The following is a 19276-nucleotide window of genomic DNA, read 5'->3' as shown; positions in this document are numbered from 1 at the left end:
ATGTCTTGTAATTAGTTATTGATGGCTCATTTACTCAACTGATGTATTTGGACCGTCATGCTCCAGCTACAGCCTGCCAAAAATCACAGTCAAGCTCATTTAAAAAACTTAAAAAACCCCCCCCAAATGTCTCAAAATATTTCCAACTCCACATGCACCACACCATAACTGAATGCGTTGAGATCCAGTATGGATGTCGCTGTAGCACATTCATTCCACATAACAACTGCAGGGCGTCTACTCTCTCAAAACAAGGATGTGATTCCAGTCTCCTGCTGTCTACCCAATTATTTCCCCCAAGGCCCAGTCAACTGCGCTCCTACTTATAAATATTCATTTTTGAATTATGGACCACTGAGCTTCTTCCCCTTTTGCGGGGCTTCTGCACACCCATTGCTGTGACCGGAGAGCCACAACGATCACTTGAGCGGCTGGCCCTCATTTTGATTTATCGACTTTGTCTGTTTGTAGCGAAAAGCCACTGTCCCCACACTCCTTAAACATGCTAATTCATGTAAATGTATGCCTGCCCCAGAATTCACCTTGGAGGTAAAGCATACATGTTGTAAATAGAAAGTTGCCGTCATTTAATGATCTTTGGAAATCTTCAGAGCTTTTTTATTCTCTCCTTAAAACCTCTCTGGCTTCATTGTTATGTTAATGTATGCATGCACATCTTCCAATTGGAGATCCAGCTGTGGCTGCCAGAACTTGTCTGGAGGGTGTGATGTCAGTGTTGTGGGGAGGTAGTTACTGTACTGCAATGGGCATCTTGTAGGTGTCGACATATCGGACCGACTCTGATTTGTCCAGATAATGCTCATCAAGGATTCTAGCATGCAAAGGATCATGTGGTTAAACGGGCCCCGAGGGGTTCTTCCTACATGGTGCAGTAAGTGGGGCTCATTATTTCTAGCATTTGCCAAAAATAAATAATTGTGAATTAATCTGTATTTATTTTGAATTTTTGGTTTTAAAATTCACGTAAAACAAACAAAAAACTGAGCAAAATTCAGGTGAATATCTGATTATGAAAATACTTGCAGCATATTTTCTTCTAATGAGGACTTTTTGAGGGGAGCCACAATATTTTTCTATTCCTTGAAATTGAAAGCAGATTCTCAGATCTCATCGTTAACCTTTTTCGCACCTGGGAACAAAACAATCTCAAATAAAAATTGGATAAGACTTTTTGTGTTTCATTTGAAATAGCGAATCCAGTAGAACTAGTACTGGATGCGTTTTAAAAAAAGAGGATGTACCACAAAGTTAAAGCAAAATGTTCTCAGCTGATGTATAGTTTTAATTAATTTAAAGAAAACTTTGATACATTACAGTTTGGGTTTTATTTTCAAAGCTGTGGCCATCTGTTTCTATCAGACAATGACAGCATTGTACTCCCCAAATTAATTGGAGATATTCTGTAATGGCAGACTATCTCCACAGCACTGTGTCAGCACTAAAGAAATGTCCGGCTCCACACATACAGGGGGGAAAAATCCTGCTTGGTTGCATTACTTTACACCAGTCACAATCATCATAGGTTCTTCACCTGTTGGACCTGTTATTTCCTGAACAATTTTGTCATGTTCCCAGACCTCAGCAATTACTTTGGTAAGTACGGTGTTTGGAAAAAAAATGGTATAGTTTTTTTTTTTAATGTGGTATCAGGCAGTAGAAAGAGAGGAGAGTAAAGGGGAGAGAGCATCAGAGACATAAAGGTAAGACCCAGGCCAGGCGCAAACTGGAGATGTTGAGTTTCATAAGAAGTAGTCATGACAACGCTATCCATTGGTTTATGGACTACTGTTTTGAATCTTTGAGTTCAACATTTTGGTCGTCAACGTCGTCACTTTTTGCAACCAGTGAGCGAATGCGACCATATTTGGACTGCGGAGGAGCGGGTGTCATACCAGATGGAATTATTATTGGTCACTGTATATGGGGAGGTTTATGGAAAAAAACAAAAAAACATTTGATACTATTGATTATGGCTTATTAATGAAGAAACTACGCTATTAAAGGAACAGCATACTCATGGCTAAGAAGTTACCTTGAATAGATACATTAATAATGTTGAATCTGTTATGATAATTAAAGGTTTGGATGGATGTCATGATATTTTTGGTTTATATTGGTTGGTATATTATGGTATATATGGTATATATTTTGCATCAAAAAAATTATTTGGGGGAACTTTTTCAGCATATATTGTTAAATAGCTTCATAATACAATCGAGGTTAAAGGGTTAAAAATGCAATTTCGATTTCAGCTCAACTTTAAAGTTTTTAATAAATGGTTTTGTACTAAAAAGGTGAAACATTTTCTAAAAAAAAAAAGATTAGGTTCGAGGACATGCGTTATTGAAATTGGAACAAATGACATTGAAATAGAAAGTGTATGAAAATAAATGCCAAAACACCATTTTTAACTTACATGATGTATATCATTTTAATTTAGTTGATCTCAAAACTGCACAATGGACAAAGAACATATTAATTTGTTTCCTAACTGTAATCAGAGGTTGTTTGACATTAAACAGACGGTATTTATAAAAGCCACATTATGGACAAATATAAAGAATAGATGTATATCTGTCACGGTTAATTTATTGAATGGGTATGACAAGGAATTACCAATGTGTATCACATTTGCATATTGAAAAAAGTGAAGCTCAAAACTGTGTGATAAAGCTCATTAGGAAAAGGGTAGATCCAATAAGATGAAGCTTCAGCCTTTTTTGCTCAACATTGTCCTTCCATTTAATTTAAACACTTATAGTTATTTTCATTGTTAATAAGGACCGGAATAAATGATTCCCACCTATAATTACACCAAACATTTTGCTTTTTTTGCAGCCTTTGTGATCAAGCAGTCAGTGTCAAAACCTTGTCACTTTCACATTCATTCCTACAAACAGGAGGCGGACTATGAGCATCAAACATATCATCAGGCAAGATGCAAAGTTAATTAAGTTGACAGGAGATGAGGATATTTGATCAGGTAGAGAAGAAAACAGAGCAAAGAGAGCAAGCAAGTATACGACTATTCTAGCTGAGTATTTTCTGAAGCCTGTCACCAAATCCCACTAAAACGTGGACCAGCCATGACAACCGACTTTATTGCAAATCAATTCACATCATTGCCGCTGAACGTTCCTGGCTGCATTCGCCTGAAAGCATCCGCCCCTTTTATAGCGAGGCCCCAGTATTTAAAACATGGAGCGAAAAGCTCTGCAGAGACCAGCTGGCTAATGTAGGACCATACACATCTGTGGTCAACCTTTCTGCAGCGGAGTTAAATAAAGTTTTTAATGAGAGCAGCTGTTTGAGTCTAGGGCAGAACCAATCTCTGAAACCCAGCTGGCTCCGGCAGGACTCGCAACACATCATTTTCATCATTTTAGGGGATGTTTCTGTATGAAGAAATACACAGAGTAGACTGGGCCAGTTAGTTTTGTGTGCAGGCATTACACACCGTGTACGTAAGAAGATGTCCATCAGCCCATCTTGGGCCAACGCAGAGTGGGATGGAAGCTGACAGGCTCATTAACAGCAGATACACAGCCTACGACCATATGGGCAAACTGGGAGGACTGGGAGTATCCCACCATTCCACCGACCGCTTAAAACACACTAATTGGACCCACATAGAACGTACTAATGACTCAGCAACAACAGCTAAACACCAGTGTTGTCCACACCCATTGGCCTCTGCTTGTAGGTCTCATAGTGAAACCGAGACGGCCATTCTGTGTAAGCAGCGACTGCTATTTTCTGTTATTGTGTTTACTGTATGAGTCACTATATGAGCTCCTAAACTAATTAAATTCCTCTGTGCATCGGTAATGGGAAGCTAAGAGATATAATTGTTGTCATTTTCATGCCATCCTTTTAATTACTTTCTGGTTCCATTTCATTCCATTTGAATTGACAGCCTGATCAACTTTTAATTGCCAGTTTTTGCAAACAGCTTATCAGCCTGCTCCAAGCCTGCATGCAGAGTACTAAATGACCTGGCCAAACACACCCCCACAGAACACACACACACACACACACACACACACACACACACACACACACACACACACTCAACCGTGTCAATCACACCGTGCATCGCAGAGCCAATCCTATGGATCCACGTGCACGCTGAGCACACACACACACATGTGCACGCCAACCCTTTCGCACCAGATGCACGGTGGAGTTTGACAGAGTGAGATGCGGATGCAGCAAACAGGAGGCCCATTCATTTCCCTACAGAACATGAGCAGCAAGAAGGAGAGGGGGAGAGGCCACACAGAGCTGGGAGAAGGATGGAGATAGCAAAGAGCGAGGTAATCCATCATTTCATCCACGAGCACCTGCTGAAGAGGCTTCCAGACTCCAAGGAAAACAGTACCGCCCACCCTGCATCTCACACAACATTTCACACGTAATAATAAATTACTGTGATTCATTTCTTATCATAATGCGATTGTTTGAATCAAATAAACTCCAGGCGTGTACATGTGGCTTGCTACTACAAAAGAGAGACATTTTCTATTTTCCCTCAAGAATAACCTCTTTGGTAAATAATAGACCGGCAGGAAGCAGCATATGCACTATACAACAACAGAGACTATAATGTTATACTCCAGCCAATTCACATAATTAACACCTTAATTAGCAACAGCTCATAAAATGGCCAATGACACTTTCACTTCCTAGACAGTGGTAATAATGTAATATGTAGTTAAAGTCATGGGTGTTACAATTGAAATTGCACTCAGATCAGCTTTCATTTCAACGTAATTATCTGTTCAGGCCGAGAGAATGCTTGATTTTTTTAGAAATAGATTGATTAATTGGTTCATTAATCTGTTATTCATGTTTAAAAGCTGCCATTCTCAAGTTTCAAACAATATACTGTTACTAGGAAGTTGTTCTGGACCTGTAGGATGGGAGGGTATCTTGATCTCACTCACTATAAATGCACTTAATACAGGTTTGGCTTTTTCAAAATACTCAAAACGTCTCGAATGGACAGATGATGGTTCCCTTTAGCTCGTCTGGGTGAACAACTAAAGTCAGAGCTCAGGGAGTCACAGTTCAGTCAGATCATCCATTATCCTATTAATATATATGACGGATTATAATGGATGAAATCACAGGGACCGTTACCGGTACTGCTACCGGTCCAATACTGACTCAAATAGCCGATCAGGTATTGAAAACAAAAAACAATCTGATATTGGATGCCAATTTTTTTCCCCCAATTACAATCCAGTACATTCATATCTATAGATTTATTTGTTACAAATTGTTTTCCAAACTTAGGAATGCAAGATCCATGCTCATTATCGGCCAATAACTCAAAGACCAGGGAAGTAAAATCGGTGCATCCCTACTTATAATATAGTGCAATCATATTGGAGGGTAGTTTATTGCAACACCTCACGACATATTAGAGGCAAAGAGACAAAATTGTCTATAGATTTGAACACTCATATATCCTAAAAAATCAGTTGCAACAGCCGATTATACCACATGCTACTGCGACATCATTAGTAAGTCCTTTCAATTTTTTTCTGGGGGAAATGCATTTTAATTTGACAATAAACATTTGTAATAAGGCCTAGAGCAGAAGCCGAGAAGAAGAATGGTTAATGGACTTGCATTTATAGAACGGCTTTATAGTCTTCATATCAGTACATCAGGATCTCATCTAATCACTTGCTGGCCTTCGGGAGCAATTTGGGCTTCAGCATCTTGCCCGAGCACACTTTGTCAGGCGGACTGGGGGGAGCCAGGGATCGAACCGCCCATCCCCCACTACCACTCCATGGACGTATGCAGAGATACAGTAGATGAGACAACGTGCCTTTGTCATCAAACACTTTTGGATTGGATTTGTTTTAGTATCTTCAATTTTCTTCATATGATTTAATATGAATCAATATTACAATAACATTACTGTTATACTAATATACGGTTTCCACCAGGCAGCAACCTCCATTTCCTGAAAAGTGAAGTTTTAACTTGCATTCTCTCTACTGGCCATCAGGGGGCGACTCCTCTGGTTACAAAAAGAAGACTATTTGTATGGAAGTTTATCAAAAAAATTACCTGATATACAGTATATACAAATATATATGTCAAATTTATTTTCTTACTTTTGCTTGGACTGAAGACTGAAAGATCATTATTGAAGATATCTAAATGAAGTGAAACACTATAGGTCTAATTAAATTCTAGACTGAAGGAAGCAGAATGCACACACCTCTTCCAGTTTCTGACAGACAAGAGGTCGATTTTGAACCGACATCAGAGAGGTGTGTAAGTCTTGAACCCTTGAAGACTCGCAGCTTCTGCTCAGCGAGTCAAAGCAAACACACAGAGCCACAGTTGTGTGCTGTGGGGGAACCACATCAAAACTGGATTAGGAAATGCAATTAAGGTGGATTAATTATGGATGGAGGGCTGTTAAGTTGTGTGCTGCTTCCTTCGTTGGAAGGAGAGGGCAAGCTGTCAACAGCCCGGAGAATCCAAGCATGTTGAGCGATGACAACAGAACCAGGCCTGCTCGGCTTTTACCATCAGCTGGGATGGAAAATAGTACACAACCCCACTTAAAAACCTTTGGACTTCTCAAGATTCAAATGTAAGTGGGTAAACTAAATTATTATTTTAAAATCATAAGAATTATCCAATCCCATACCATATACATTCAACGAACTACAAATACTTTGTTACTGTACTTAAGAAGAATTCAGATATTTTTTAAGTTTTAATATATTTACATGGACTGTTGCTAAAACATAACCACGTCCTCCTGCTTCCATCAGAGGGAGGGTAGTTTGTCCCGCAGCTTGCCGCATTATTTATACCCTCCACCTTAATGAAGGGGACTTCATTCAGTGAGCGTGACTACAAACTGAGTGCCCTCCGTGGCGGATTGGGGAGAGTTTAGTTTGGAAAAGGCCCACAGACTGTATATAACAAGTTGATGTAGTCATTGTGACTGCCTTTTGGCCTTCTTTCTGGTGACTTTTTAAGCGTGTAAATAAGTGCTGTCCAGGGCTGACACCTTCTGCTCGTTTGGTCGATATGCGCTTGTCCAACCAAATTCTCATTGATCGGAAAAACGCTAGCGTTACTGTGATAAGAAGAAAAGCCATTGTTTTCAGGCGAGGAAGGGCCGTGTGAGGGAGACAGAGGTCAATGAAGGGTTACTTGTTTTGCTGTAATTCAACAGTAAAGAACAACATCACTTCAACAATTATTTAGCCTAGATCTTCCCACCAGTGTGGACGGGGGAGAAAGAGAGGACCTGGGGCGCTCCAGCTGTAGCTGCTCCCCATGGGAGGAGCTCCTACGTTTCCATGACTTGCGTGTTTTCCTTGCGTCTTAGTCCCTCCCCATGGGGTGTTACGCACACCCCCACCTTGGCTTTTCCTCCCTCTCTCTCTCTCTCTCTCTCTCTCTCTCTCTCTCTCTCTCAGGTGCCCTGAATCAGCTGATTGGTGGACCCTATTTGACATATAGGGGAGGCTGGAGGGGTTCTGTCAGTCTAACGCCTGCTTTTTGCTCTTTGTTCTGGGTTTATTCCGTTTGAGGATGGAGGTCTGACAGTTTTGTTTTCGTGGCTTTATTTCTTGTTTAGTGTTACAGTGTTTGGGATTAGTTTAAGGAGGGATGCTCTGGGGCCTACCACCCACTGTAGGCGGCTGCCCAAGACGTCTTCCATTTGTTTGGTTCTTTTTGGCCAGACCTTCAAACTCTCATAGTTTTGGTTTATTTATATTATTATTTGAACAAAATTAAAAACATCCTATCCGAACAAATTTAAACGCAGTTATTCTCACTATCAGAGCAGCAGTGTTTCCTCTCTGAACTGTTTCCTGTTAAACAAACATCTGAACATAAATAACAACCTGCGTTCTGTATTTCTTCTGGCTGAATGAGTTCATATTGTTTATCCGGAATTTGCATATCTGTATTTATTGATATTGTGATTGCGAATTCAATATTTAATAACCCAGAATATGATTATAGTGTATGCTGGAAATTATTTATTAGTATAAATGTTTTGGGGAACATTTAAATTATGTAACTCATATCAAAGCCGACACTCCGGACTCATCAGCCTCATTTGACTGAATAGAAATGAGGATAAATGACATAAAATGTGTTTCTTGATGCCAGACAGACTCGACTCTCTCTGCCTTTAATTATATCCATAATAAAAGTTAACGGGAGAAATAACAGATCATGACAGGAGAAGTCTTTCTAATATATAATACAATTATTTGTGGTCCAGGTTGTTCAGACATACACAGATGTTTAACTAGACGGTGAATCAGAAAACAAATCAAATATAAAACTCTTAGTGGTTCACTTGAGTTTAATCATTTATTTGTTTTCAGATCATATTGAGATGAATCAGACTAATCAATAACTGATATCTAATAAGGGGGCGTTTCAACAACCTTGGCTGCTCTTGTCTATCCTCCTCGTGTCTCCTCAGAGCAGACATAAGAGCTTTATGAAGGGCCTTCAACAGACTTGGCATGTATCCCTCGTCTCTCAGACACACAGTCCTGACAACTGCTCTACTATCATGCATAAAGTTGGCAGTTTATGTGTCATTGTTTGCAGGTTTGGTGGTGTGGATTGGCTACCATGGTGACGGGGGTATTAAAAAACCCTGACCCACACGTCGCTTCTTAATAAGCTTTGAGTCTTCCACCATGTGTCCTCCAAAATTAAGCTCCCATACAACTAAACTGCTCTCTAGAACACGTTTCCAGGGAAACTTCTTTCTCTCCGGACCAAAACAGTTGTGGTTAATGAACAAAACACACTTCAAAACAACATAGCAAGGACTGTAAATGTGGAATGATGATGGGGAGAGTGTACTTTGTCATATTTTAGATTTTTTTTTTGTATCGCATGATAGAAATGTATTTATTTAGATTGTAATATTTATACCAAATTACTGCCTGGTATTACTTTTGATCTGTGTAATGGAGCTGGAGTCGGGTTGTGATGCTTTGCTGATCAGCATCAGATGATTGAAGACACCCATCAAGCCTGAAGCCAATCTAATGAAGTCACATGTGAAACAAGTGGTTTGTTCTTGTCTTGTTTTTTTAAATGTAATTTGTAAATAAAACAGTGTCTCTACCTGTACCCTGAGCATCTTACTGGTTTGCCCTGCACCAGCTGCACCCTGGGGAAAAGGATCACTGGAAAAAGACAAGCGCCGCTGTGCCTCTTCAGTTATTTGGAGCCTAATTATTCTGCAGACACTACGACAATTTCGGCTGTTGGTTCTATTTTTGGAAATCATATGAATATGGGTAGGTGCACATGGTCTATTATATCAATTAAGTTTACAATAATTAGGGTTAAAATGAATCAATATGCTGCAAATAGCTGCTGTTTATAATTCAATGAGGCTACAGGGTAGAGTGCACATGAATGGTGGCCATTTAGTTTATCTAGAGTAACGTGCATTGACCAACCAAGTGATAAGTAGGAGGAAAATATTGTCTTTGGTTGACAACAAGCCCTGAGGCTGTAGAGAGGGATCCCTCCCCAGTTGCTCTTCCTAATGCTTTTCCTTTTATCCCATTGAAGGGTATCGTTTTTTCCCCTATCCAAAATAAGATCAGAAGGGATCATACCTGTAAGGACGTGATATTAGGCTATATAAATAAAGTAGACTTGTTCTCACTCACAAACAGTCTGCAGTCTGTTCTACGTTTGTGTTTTCTAAGGTGTTTTCCCTGCATGTGTTTGACATGAAGCTCAGTGGGCTTAATCTCTTATTTTCTATATTTTTGCAGGAAGTGTTGCAGAAATTAACTGTTTTCGTTAATTTATTTAGAAAGGTACAAAGATTCCACAGTTTCCATAATTCTTACCTAAAAGTAAAGACAGTCAAATACTGGCATAGTTTAGATTTTCAATAAATATAGAAATGTCTGTAATGTAAATGTTACCCAAATTTCGAAATCACATTGTAGCGACTGATCACGTGCTTTCATTCTGTATAATCTGCAATCGGGTGTCGTCGCATATATTCATTGGTAAAAACTAGAAAGAAAATCACGCAATCACGTCATTTATTACTGATGCCTTACACCCACCAACTCTCACAATAGCTCTCCTGTAGCAGTCCTTCTCCCTCTACACACCGTTACCCTGTGGGAGGGAGTCATTTCTCACAACGTGTAAGCAGCTTTAAACTGTGTGTATCAAGGCTTCTGTCTACATTGGAGCCCCAGTGTCCATTCTGGTTTCTGTTTTATGAGGCGCATCAGCAAGGCAGTAGTAGTACTAGTACTAGTAGTAGTAGTAGTGTACATAACTGTGTGTGTTTGGTCCATCAGTACCACTGCAGTGAGGCACTTGCTCTCAATCACAACACACTGACTAAGATATTTATTTGGGTAAATTAGGAAGGCTTTTACCACAACGTGGGGCGCCTAGAACCTGATTCATTAGTTAAAAAGCACCCTCATAAATTCCCCACTTTTAATGTTTCAAAGAGCTATTAAAGGCGTACGGAGGCTCGCACAGCCCTGTTTCCCATTACAGCTTTCAATAAAAGACAATCGGCACTCAGTGTACATGGGAAATAGGAGGAGGGGAGCGTCAGACTTTTCAGCCAGCATTTCAAAGCCTTCCTAATAGCACATAAAGACTTATTAGGCATTGTGTGTCGGCGCTTCAGAGGAGTGAGGCACTTTGTTCCAGAGTTGCCCAGGCTTAAGTTAATGAATAGAGGCGCTGCTTGAATGAGGCTAATTCACATCGCTCAGCAGAAGAGGTTCCATATCAATCTATATCGGTTACACAGGGACTTTTCGACGATGAAGCGGGAAACTACTAGTGAGCCAGGGAGAAACTCTGAGAGACAAAGAGATAAGCCTTTTAGAAAGGGAGAGAAAACAGAGATGGAGCCTCAGAGAATTTACTTCATCTCCGTTTCAGATTGTTGAAGTGTAAGGCGGAGAGGGAGAAGCTAGGACAGGAATTCAGTAATGGCTTGATGTCTGATAGACAGGCACAAACACAGTGCAATGACATCGATGTACAGCAATGAATCAAACAGCTTCCTGTTATATTCATTAATAGCTTTGTTTCCTTTCCAGGAGCTCCCTGTAGACAGATGCATCCCTTAATCCAACTCAACTCATCCCAATTAATGGAAAAGCAAGCATTCCCAAAAACTGATTTATCCTTAGATTTATCTCAAAGATGACTTAAGATTCTTCAGCAGTCCTGTGATTCTGGATTGCCAACAGTCCTCCTTCTCATATCACACAATAAAAGTGTGATAAATGTGAAGCGACAATCCAATGGGTGTGAGGAAGACCTGTAGTGGCTGTTTTACAGCATGGCTCTGTTTTACAGCTCCGTTCTGCCATGCCTCGAGTGTTGTGGGTCTGAATATCTAGTAAAGTAGGATGTGATGACTTGACAACCACGTCTCTGCTTGAACTGTATCTGAACATGAACTACAGGACTAGGGCTGGGCTTTACAAAACTGATTTTCCGATTCATATATCAATTCGTGAAATCCTTAGATCAATCTTTTTTTAATCATCCATTTCCTATATCCTTAGTCTCGGGTGAAGAGATGGGTGAACGAAACATGAAGAAAGCTGCTCCACTGAAAGCGCCGTCAGGCCTGAAGGCAGATGTCTGGCAGCATTTTGGATTTAAAAAGTATGAGGACAAAGGAGAGCTGGACCAAAGCACAGCCATATGTAGGATGTGAAGCCAGAGGTCAGATGTTATGGAAACACCACAAATCTCTGAAACCACTTAGCAAAAAGGCAATTCTCTGTCAAGAAATTAGTGAAGCTGTAGCGAGGTTCATATGAAGGCTATACGGCCATAGAGCGTCGTTGAAAATAATTGCTTCTGACGAGTTGTTAATATACGGGAACTACGCTAACGTTGCACTCACACTAGCCAATCAGTACCGTGGCCAAGCACGTTTGAGCCCCAAAATCCTAAGACTACCGTCAGGGCTCCGTCCACTTCCTTGACCCTGGCACGGTTGGAGGACGTGTGCTTGGGCACAGTACAGTTGCTCATGCACGAGCACAAGCACGGTTAAACGTGGCCACGACGTATAATGGATAGGCTGTTCCACTCATTATCGTTCAGTGCTCAACTCAAATCTCAAATGATTAATAATGCTCCAAGTTAGGGAGCTCCATCTGTGTAGAATTTGCAGGTTTAGTTCTTTTTCATAACCAAACGAAATTGCCAATTGACTCTACATTCGCGATCGAGAGATGGGCATATGCTCCACTTTTGGAAAAGTGTGAAAGCCGGTCCGTGTAACTCTACACTATGTTAATTAAGCGCTGTTGTTAGCAGGCTCCATGAGCTGGACACCGACTCACGGAGCGGCTCCCGGTCGGTCAGAGCGCAACCGACCCGGCACACCGAGGATCAACAACTGAGGGGCGGCGGCGATGAGGCTCCGCTTTTATGTCCGCGTCATAACGCTTTTGGTGCGAGTTTAAAACAGTAGGTTTATTTCAAAACGCGAGCGTCAGACGCTGTCAGAGCGTTAATGAACAGTGTTTTAGAGCTCCCCTAAATGTCTCAGGTAGGCTTTCAGGTAATTTCGCAGCATACAGCGCCTTCAAGGTCATTAAAAAAGACGAACGGCAAATCTGGAATGAAAAATGGCCCTGTTATTTCATCCCCGAATCCCATTCATGAACACAATATCTAATATCAGTTAACGAGTCGTTTTCCGTTTCTCGTTTTCCGTTTTTTAAATGAATAACGGGATACGAGTCATTTTCCGGTTTTCGTTCTTTTATTTTGAAGCGAAAAACATCACATCCTGCTGTGTAATGAGCTGCATTGAACACAAGAAGATCTATTGAGAATCCATATTTCCTTTTATTTTGGCGAAAAGTAATGCAAAAGTAATGCAAAAGTAATGTAAAAGTAGTGTAATGCCTTACAATTCAAATAGAGTAATATTGTAATGTAACTAATTACTTTGAAATGACAGTAACAAGTAATAAATAATGCATTACGCTTTTGAAGTAACTTGCCCAACACTGATTATGACATTCGTCATATTTCTGTGTAAAGATGCGTGTCCACCAAAGTGCTTTTTCCCCCCAGCTGAAAACAGCAGGAGCTCTCCTGCAAACGCCATGGCGCACCTTTTTTTTCAGCAGAGATCTTTGCACCTGTTGCTATGATACGGAATATCTGCGGAAGTATAAATGTCGGCACAAGGTAGAGTACCTCGTCTGAATGAAGGGGAGGCTGGAGCACTTTTGTGTGAGCGAGGGAACAATTTGTTGAGTACATTCGTTTGGTTCAAGAGCTAAAAATGTCCAACTCTAAGCACAGAATAGATGCTCAGCACCTCATCGTGCTGCTAGTCCTCCCATTGGATAGAATTAAAAAAAAATATGCTGGCTTGAGGAAAAAACTCTTTGACTGAACAACTCTACCGGGGACTTTAAGGGCTATTTTTAGAATGTGCCTCTGGGCCACTCATTGACACCCAGTGGGCGACCAGGCACCATGTTGACTAGTCTTCAAGTTCACACAGGTGGTGGAACATATAACACATAACCTAGTTTACTTAGACTAAATATATCAAAGCCCAATGTCATACACTCATCTGTATTCAATGTTTATTGGCCACCAGCCAGTAGAAAAGAGGCTTGGGGTTAAAAGAACCCAGATCACAACGGTGCCCTGCAACACTGAGACTAATAATATCAACATTTCGGAGAAGCTTTGGAATTGAGGCAACCCACATCGGATCCTTTTCAAACACTTAACAGGAGCATCAGACCAACAGGCCAATAAGTGTGGAGTGAGATCACAAAAGCTCAACTCAACATGACAACTTCTCTTACATTGAATTCGAATTGTACCGACATTATGACCACTAGAACGTAGAAACGAAAGATCTAAACAAAACGGTAGGAAGCCATGGTCATAAAGCCTGTGTAGCATAGATACAAACCAGCATTACACTACAACACTCTCGTCTCTGTGGACCCTTCCCTGTGACTAATGGAAGGATTAATGGTCAAATCCTTAAAGATCACTCTGATGAGGATTGAAATTGACAGGCATTGAAGACCTCAGCACTCCGTGCAAAGACACACACACAGAGACACACAGACACACACACACACACACAAGCACACACCTGAGCCCGTATCAGAAACTGTGAAAACATCAACATGATTAAACCATCAATTTATCAGTTTGCCATGGAACAAGACACACACACACACACACACACACACACACACACACACACACACACACACACACACACACACACACACACACACACACACACACACACACACACACACACACACACACACACACACACACACACACACACTATCACAAACACACCAAATCTAAATCCTGTTTATTATTACGGCCATTAGCATGAGTGACAGGAAGGTTAAGAGAGGTTAGCAGTTACACTAGTCTCCTGTAGTGTGACAAAATGCTTCTGAGCTCTACAGATATTGTACTTTAGGGCCATCATCAACAAAAGGCCAGCTTCACAGAAGAAGAGGTGACCTTTTGTATTGCTGCATCCTCACTAGTAATGCAGTAAAGATGGATGACAACGTTCTCCTAAGCAGACAGGAAGGAAGCCGAGCCTTTCAAAGACAATGATGTGTGTGGAGTATCCTCCGCCCTCCTGCCATACCTCTTCCCCAACACCTGGAGCACACTGAACTCCTGCTTTTCCAGCCTGCTGCCCCCTAACGCGGCCCACTGGCGGCTCTGTAAAGGCTGCCAGAGGCTACGGGGAATGTATGTACCAATAGGTGTGTGGGTTTGTCAGTCATGGTGTCAGCTAGACTGACGGGTCATCGCTGTTGGCTGACAGCCGGCTGAGAGCTACAGCACCTCCATTAAGAAGGAACATCACTCACTGGCCATTACAGCCACAGTCCTCTCCTGTTCACTGGGGTGGAGGGTAACAGGGACCATATATACTACCAGGGAATTAGCCTGACAGCTGAACAGAGGGACATGGAGGCAAGCTCTGTTCATACAGATGCACCTCAAAATGCTGACATGTTGATATACAGACCTGCTTAAGTAATATCAGAAATCACGACTGATACAGGATTTATGGAGCCAATGCCGGATACAGATATTGTGGAGAAAAAAAAAATGATGGAAATATTGACAAATTATATATATATTTATGTCATCACAGACATTTGCACGTCCATATCCATCAGGGAGTGACTCCTCTGGAAGCATAAAAAGTCAAGTGTGTGAGAAAATGGATTTATTACCTCAGCAAATGCTGTCAATCTCTAGTTTCAAGCCTTCTTCAATACAGCACGATTTAGTAAATTATGATCCATTTAGAGTCAATTGATTGAATTCAAGCGATCAGTATCAGAAACTATACCCGGTCCCACTTTCAAGACCACAGCCTTGGAACTGTACAGAAAAACTACTAGTATGAACGTGATCACTGAAACAAGTCAGAAGTGACTGCGATAGCTAAGCCATGTACTTTAAATGGAGGTAGATTGTTCCAATTCCACATTCTCACATCTGTAAATTCAGCTCAGCCTAACGACAAAGCTAGCTTGGCTCGGTCCCAATCAACACTTTTAAATTTTACAAATTAAACATGCTTATATAGTTTATGTAATACAAACAGAAATGTAAAAAAAAAACGATTTGGTTATTAGTTAGTGTTGCACAATTATTGTCAAAGGACGGGTCACTGCAGTTCCATAATGAAATCAAGCTTCAAGGCAGACTATGAAAGGGAGTGTCGAGTGTGTTCACACGTGTTTGTATTCAGTCACTGAATTAAAAAAAAAATGTGGTTGGGCAGAAATGTCACTGTAAGCCTTCAAAATCACCCAGAAGTCCCTTGAGTTCAAACACCCACAAACACTAACACGCAGTACACAGTGGCTCCTACCTCATCTAGTTCAGAGATGAAGACAGGCTTCTCTTCAAAGCCGATGGGCATGGCTTCATTCGGAGGGATCGCCACCTCTTCATACTTCTTCTCATTCTCCCTGCGGATTCCCTCAGGAAGCAGCATCTGAATGTCACACACACACACACACACACACACACACACACACACACAAACACACACACACACACACCAATGAGGAAAACACAGACCTCACAAATGACCTCTAAGGTGGATTAAGGATTCCGATAACTGGATTTTAAAACACTATTAGAGAGTTCTATATATACACTGTTCATATTGTAAACAAGCATCTCTAGGATCATCAGCTTGTTGGTCTCAGTTATGGTAGCAGTTGGGCTAGCATGCAGACATTCAGAGGGTACTTTGTCATGGTAATCGCCCACGGTGGTTCCAGGTATCCGGCTTGCTTATGATCTTCAATCTCAGGTCAGCTGCCCTTGTGTTAAGGCTATCTGCTCTTCTTGGGGCCAGGAACCTAATCTCAGAGTGTGGGGATGATGATGATGATGACCCCTCCCCCCCTGACCTGTCGTCCTGGCTCCCCCTTGCTGTAGCATCGTTGTTCTACCTCATCAATATCTATTTGTTATACCAGTTTGTGGACATTGGAACACTGAGCCAGTAGTTCTCAGTTAGCTTAGATGTTGGGCTTCGAAGCATCCATTGGTCCCACATCCTCTAATATGTCCCATCTCTTAGCATAACAGCCATTCTGCATTCTCTTCCCTATATATACTGTATATGTGTGTATTCTGATTTTAGAATCCCAAAAAACTAAAAACATATTCCGCAAACCAAAGACCCAGACAATTCATTCATCAGTGAATCTCCCCGTGTGCAGTAGTAAATACTTAGAGAGGTAAATTAAATCCAAAAGGAGAAACATTCTTCATTTCAACTAAAGAGCGTCCTCTTTTCAAATTAATTTCCTTTGTACTAAATATCATAGACACACAATAAGTGGACGCTTCACCCAGAAGCAACAGTAAATGAAGGCTCACCCTGGCTCCTCCAACAAACGCAGGCGTCTTTGCGGCTTCTCCATAGCTGTCATAGACGTTGGGATATCGAATACGTTCGTATACTCTTTCTCTGCTCAGTATAGGATCCCGTCGTGCAGTCAGCAGGGCCTGCTCCCTGTGCAAGCAAACACAACACATACGGAACATGAAAAACCCAGAAGAGAAAGCAAACTCTAAATAAAAGGTGCCCGATAGGGTAAATGATTCTACATGACGACAAAGGGAGGCAGGAATTAAAGGCAATGCCATTTCAGCTAAAACATCAGCACAGTGTCACATCTGCAACCACTTGGTTCCATTCTTGAACCCTCGTATCCATCCATACTTTAGATTTGGAATTAATAGTGCAGTTCATGATTCAAATGGAGAGGCACAGATGTGAAGCATTATGTTCTTTCCTAAAATGGCTTACCTCTCCGCTAATCTTTTCCTTCACACTGGGCTGGATTTGGTCATGCTAAGTTTTTAATTAAACAGATCGCTGCTCTTTTTTTCTTTTTTTTTTCCATCCTCAAAAATTGAACTTTCAGAAAAATCCTCGACATAGAAAAAGATATGAGAAACTGCAGTGTCGCTATGCGTATTTCTTTTTAAACATTATTATTATTTTGGAAAGCTCAAGCCAAGGTGCCATGAAAAATGCAGAAGCCTGTCGGTGTTGCTGTGGCGCCGCATTGAGGCGGACAGACAGAGAACAAACACAAATGGGGGGGTGTGATATACCGCTGGGTTCTCATCTCTCTGGGGTCAAAGTTCAGGGCAGCATCTGAGCAGTCGGCGTCATCGATTCCTTTTCCTCTCTTCCTCTCTCTCTTCTCCTCCCTACGGTACATCTTCATCATCTGTTTCTCCTGCTCTGACTGGATGGTCACCTGGCACCCATAGGTGGGCTTGGTCACTTCGCCGCCGACCATTCGGCTCACATCTGAAGGAAAAGCACAGTAAATAAAGAGCAAAATGTTACTACATCAACATGACGCTTGACTTTTCAAGCGTCATGTCTTTTCAAGAAAGCTACACCATGCTAGTCCAATCAGCGCTTGGCTGTTTAGCGAACACAGCAAGTGTATTAGATATGGAGCTTGAAGAGCCTTCACTGTCATTAAGATCTCTTCCATTGTTTGGCAGAGTTACAGCTTCCACGGTAGCAGTAAGTTACCGTGGAAACCACTTAGAGTGATAGTGATGTCTGTCAAGGTAAAATTGTTCACTATTAAGTCACACACCCTTATTGGGGAAACACTATGTGTGGTAATCAACAGCAAGAGACCACTGAGCGTTTTTTTACTACTTCTCTCAGTTCTATATTTCCCATGCAGATCACCATCTCATTGACATTACTTTATTATTTTATTGCACGAGTATAAAGTAATGAAACGGAGAGCTTTGTCGGGCTCTGTGTGGCTGCACACGGCCGATGTGTGCAGATCAACGTGCACCTTAGACGGGCTCCTATTTGGTCACTCCATCAGTGGCATTAGTGGAATAATCAATCATCTTACCGTATATGTTGTCATGTATGAAAAGAGCCCAAATGAACAATGAATGCTACTACATTACTATAGGCAAAACATACTTAAACAGTATGGGAATGATTAGCTGTACTACAAATGTATACAACTGAAACTTGACACATTTACTGCTAATTTAGTCAGAACTGATAATTGAGGGGCACAAAGAACTAATTTGCAGATTTTTTTTTTCATTTTCTACATGACTTGCCATGGTACTATGTAAAAAGGATTTGAGCAAAGATGAGAGAATTTGTAAATATTTTAAGAGATATTAGATATTTTATCGGTGGGTGAACAACAAGCATTTTTTTTTCACATTGAAAAATCAGCCAATGTCAGTAAAAATGGATTCATATTTCAGCAGTAATCTTGATAGCCCATTGATGTCAGATGCAAGTGTGTGTGTGGCATTGGAGGGGTTAATGTTCCCCATTGCAGCCTCCCTGTTTGAGGCACAACAGCTCAATAAAAGGCAGAATTGCTCTTGAAAGCAGATGAGATCTGATGATTGCACCGCGGCCTGGGCTGATTGACTGAATGATTTCTTCTTTATCTCGTCTCGTGGTTCTACCTGTTGCACAGCCTCCCCTCTCGTTCTAGCAGCTCCCCTCTTCCCGTCACTCTTACCCTCCCTCCCATTACCTCTCCAACTCCGTCACCCTCTATGCACCCATTCCTCTGTCTTAACCATTCCCCATCCTTTACTCTGTCTCTCTCTGGGAGCTATTGTGCCTTATTAT

The 19276-nt window shown here is 41.2% G+C and overlaps 1 protein-coding gene across 2 annotated transcripts in view; it reads right to left on the bottom strand.

Annotated features, from left to right (window-relative positions):
- The window catches only part of ascc3 (activating signal cointegrator 1 complex subunit 3), a 113397-nt gene that overhangs the window by 76044 nt on the left and 18077 nt on the right, over positions 1–19276 (bottom strand). For both annotated transcript variants that reach the window (XM_084028024.1, XM_084028025.1), the window contains exons 6-8: positions 17746–17947; positions 17002–17137; positions 15977–16102 (exon numbers count right to left, since the gene is read on the bottom strand). In XM_084028024.1, the coding sequence (XP_083884150.1) occupies positions 15977–16102; positions 17002–17137; positions 17746–17947 (464 nt within the window). The remainder of the gene's footprint in view (positions 1–15976; positions 16103–17001; positions 17138–17745; positions 17948–19276) is intronic.

This window comes from Eutrigla gurnardus (assembly GCF_963514095.1).
Source record: "Eutrigla gurnardus genome assembly, chromosome: 14".
NCBI lineage: Eukaryota > Metazoa > Chordata > Actinopteri > Perciformes > Triglidae > Eutrigla > Eutrigla gurnardus.
Note: the sequence above shows the minus strand (reverse complement) of the source record. Positions and strands in the feature narration are given on the sequence as shown.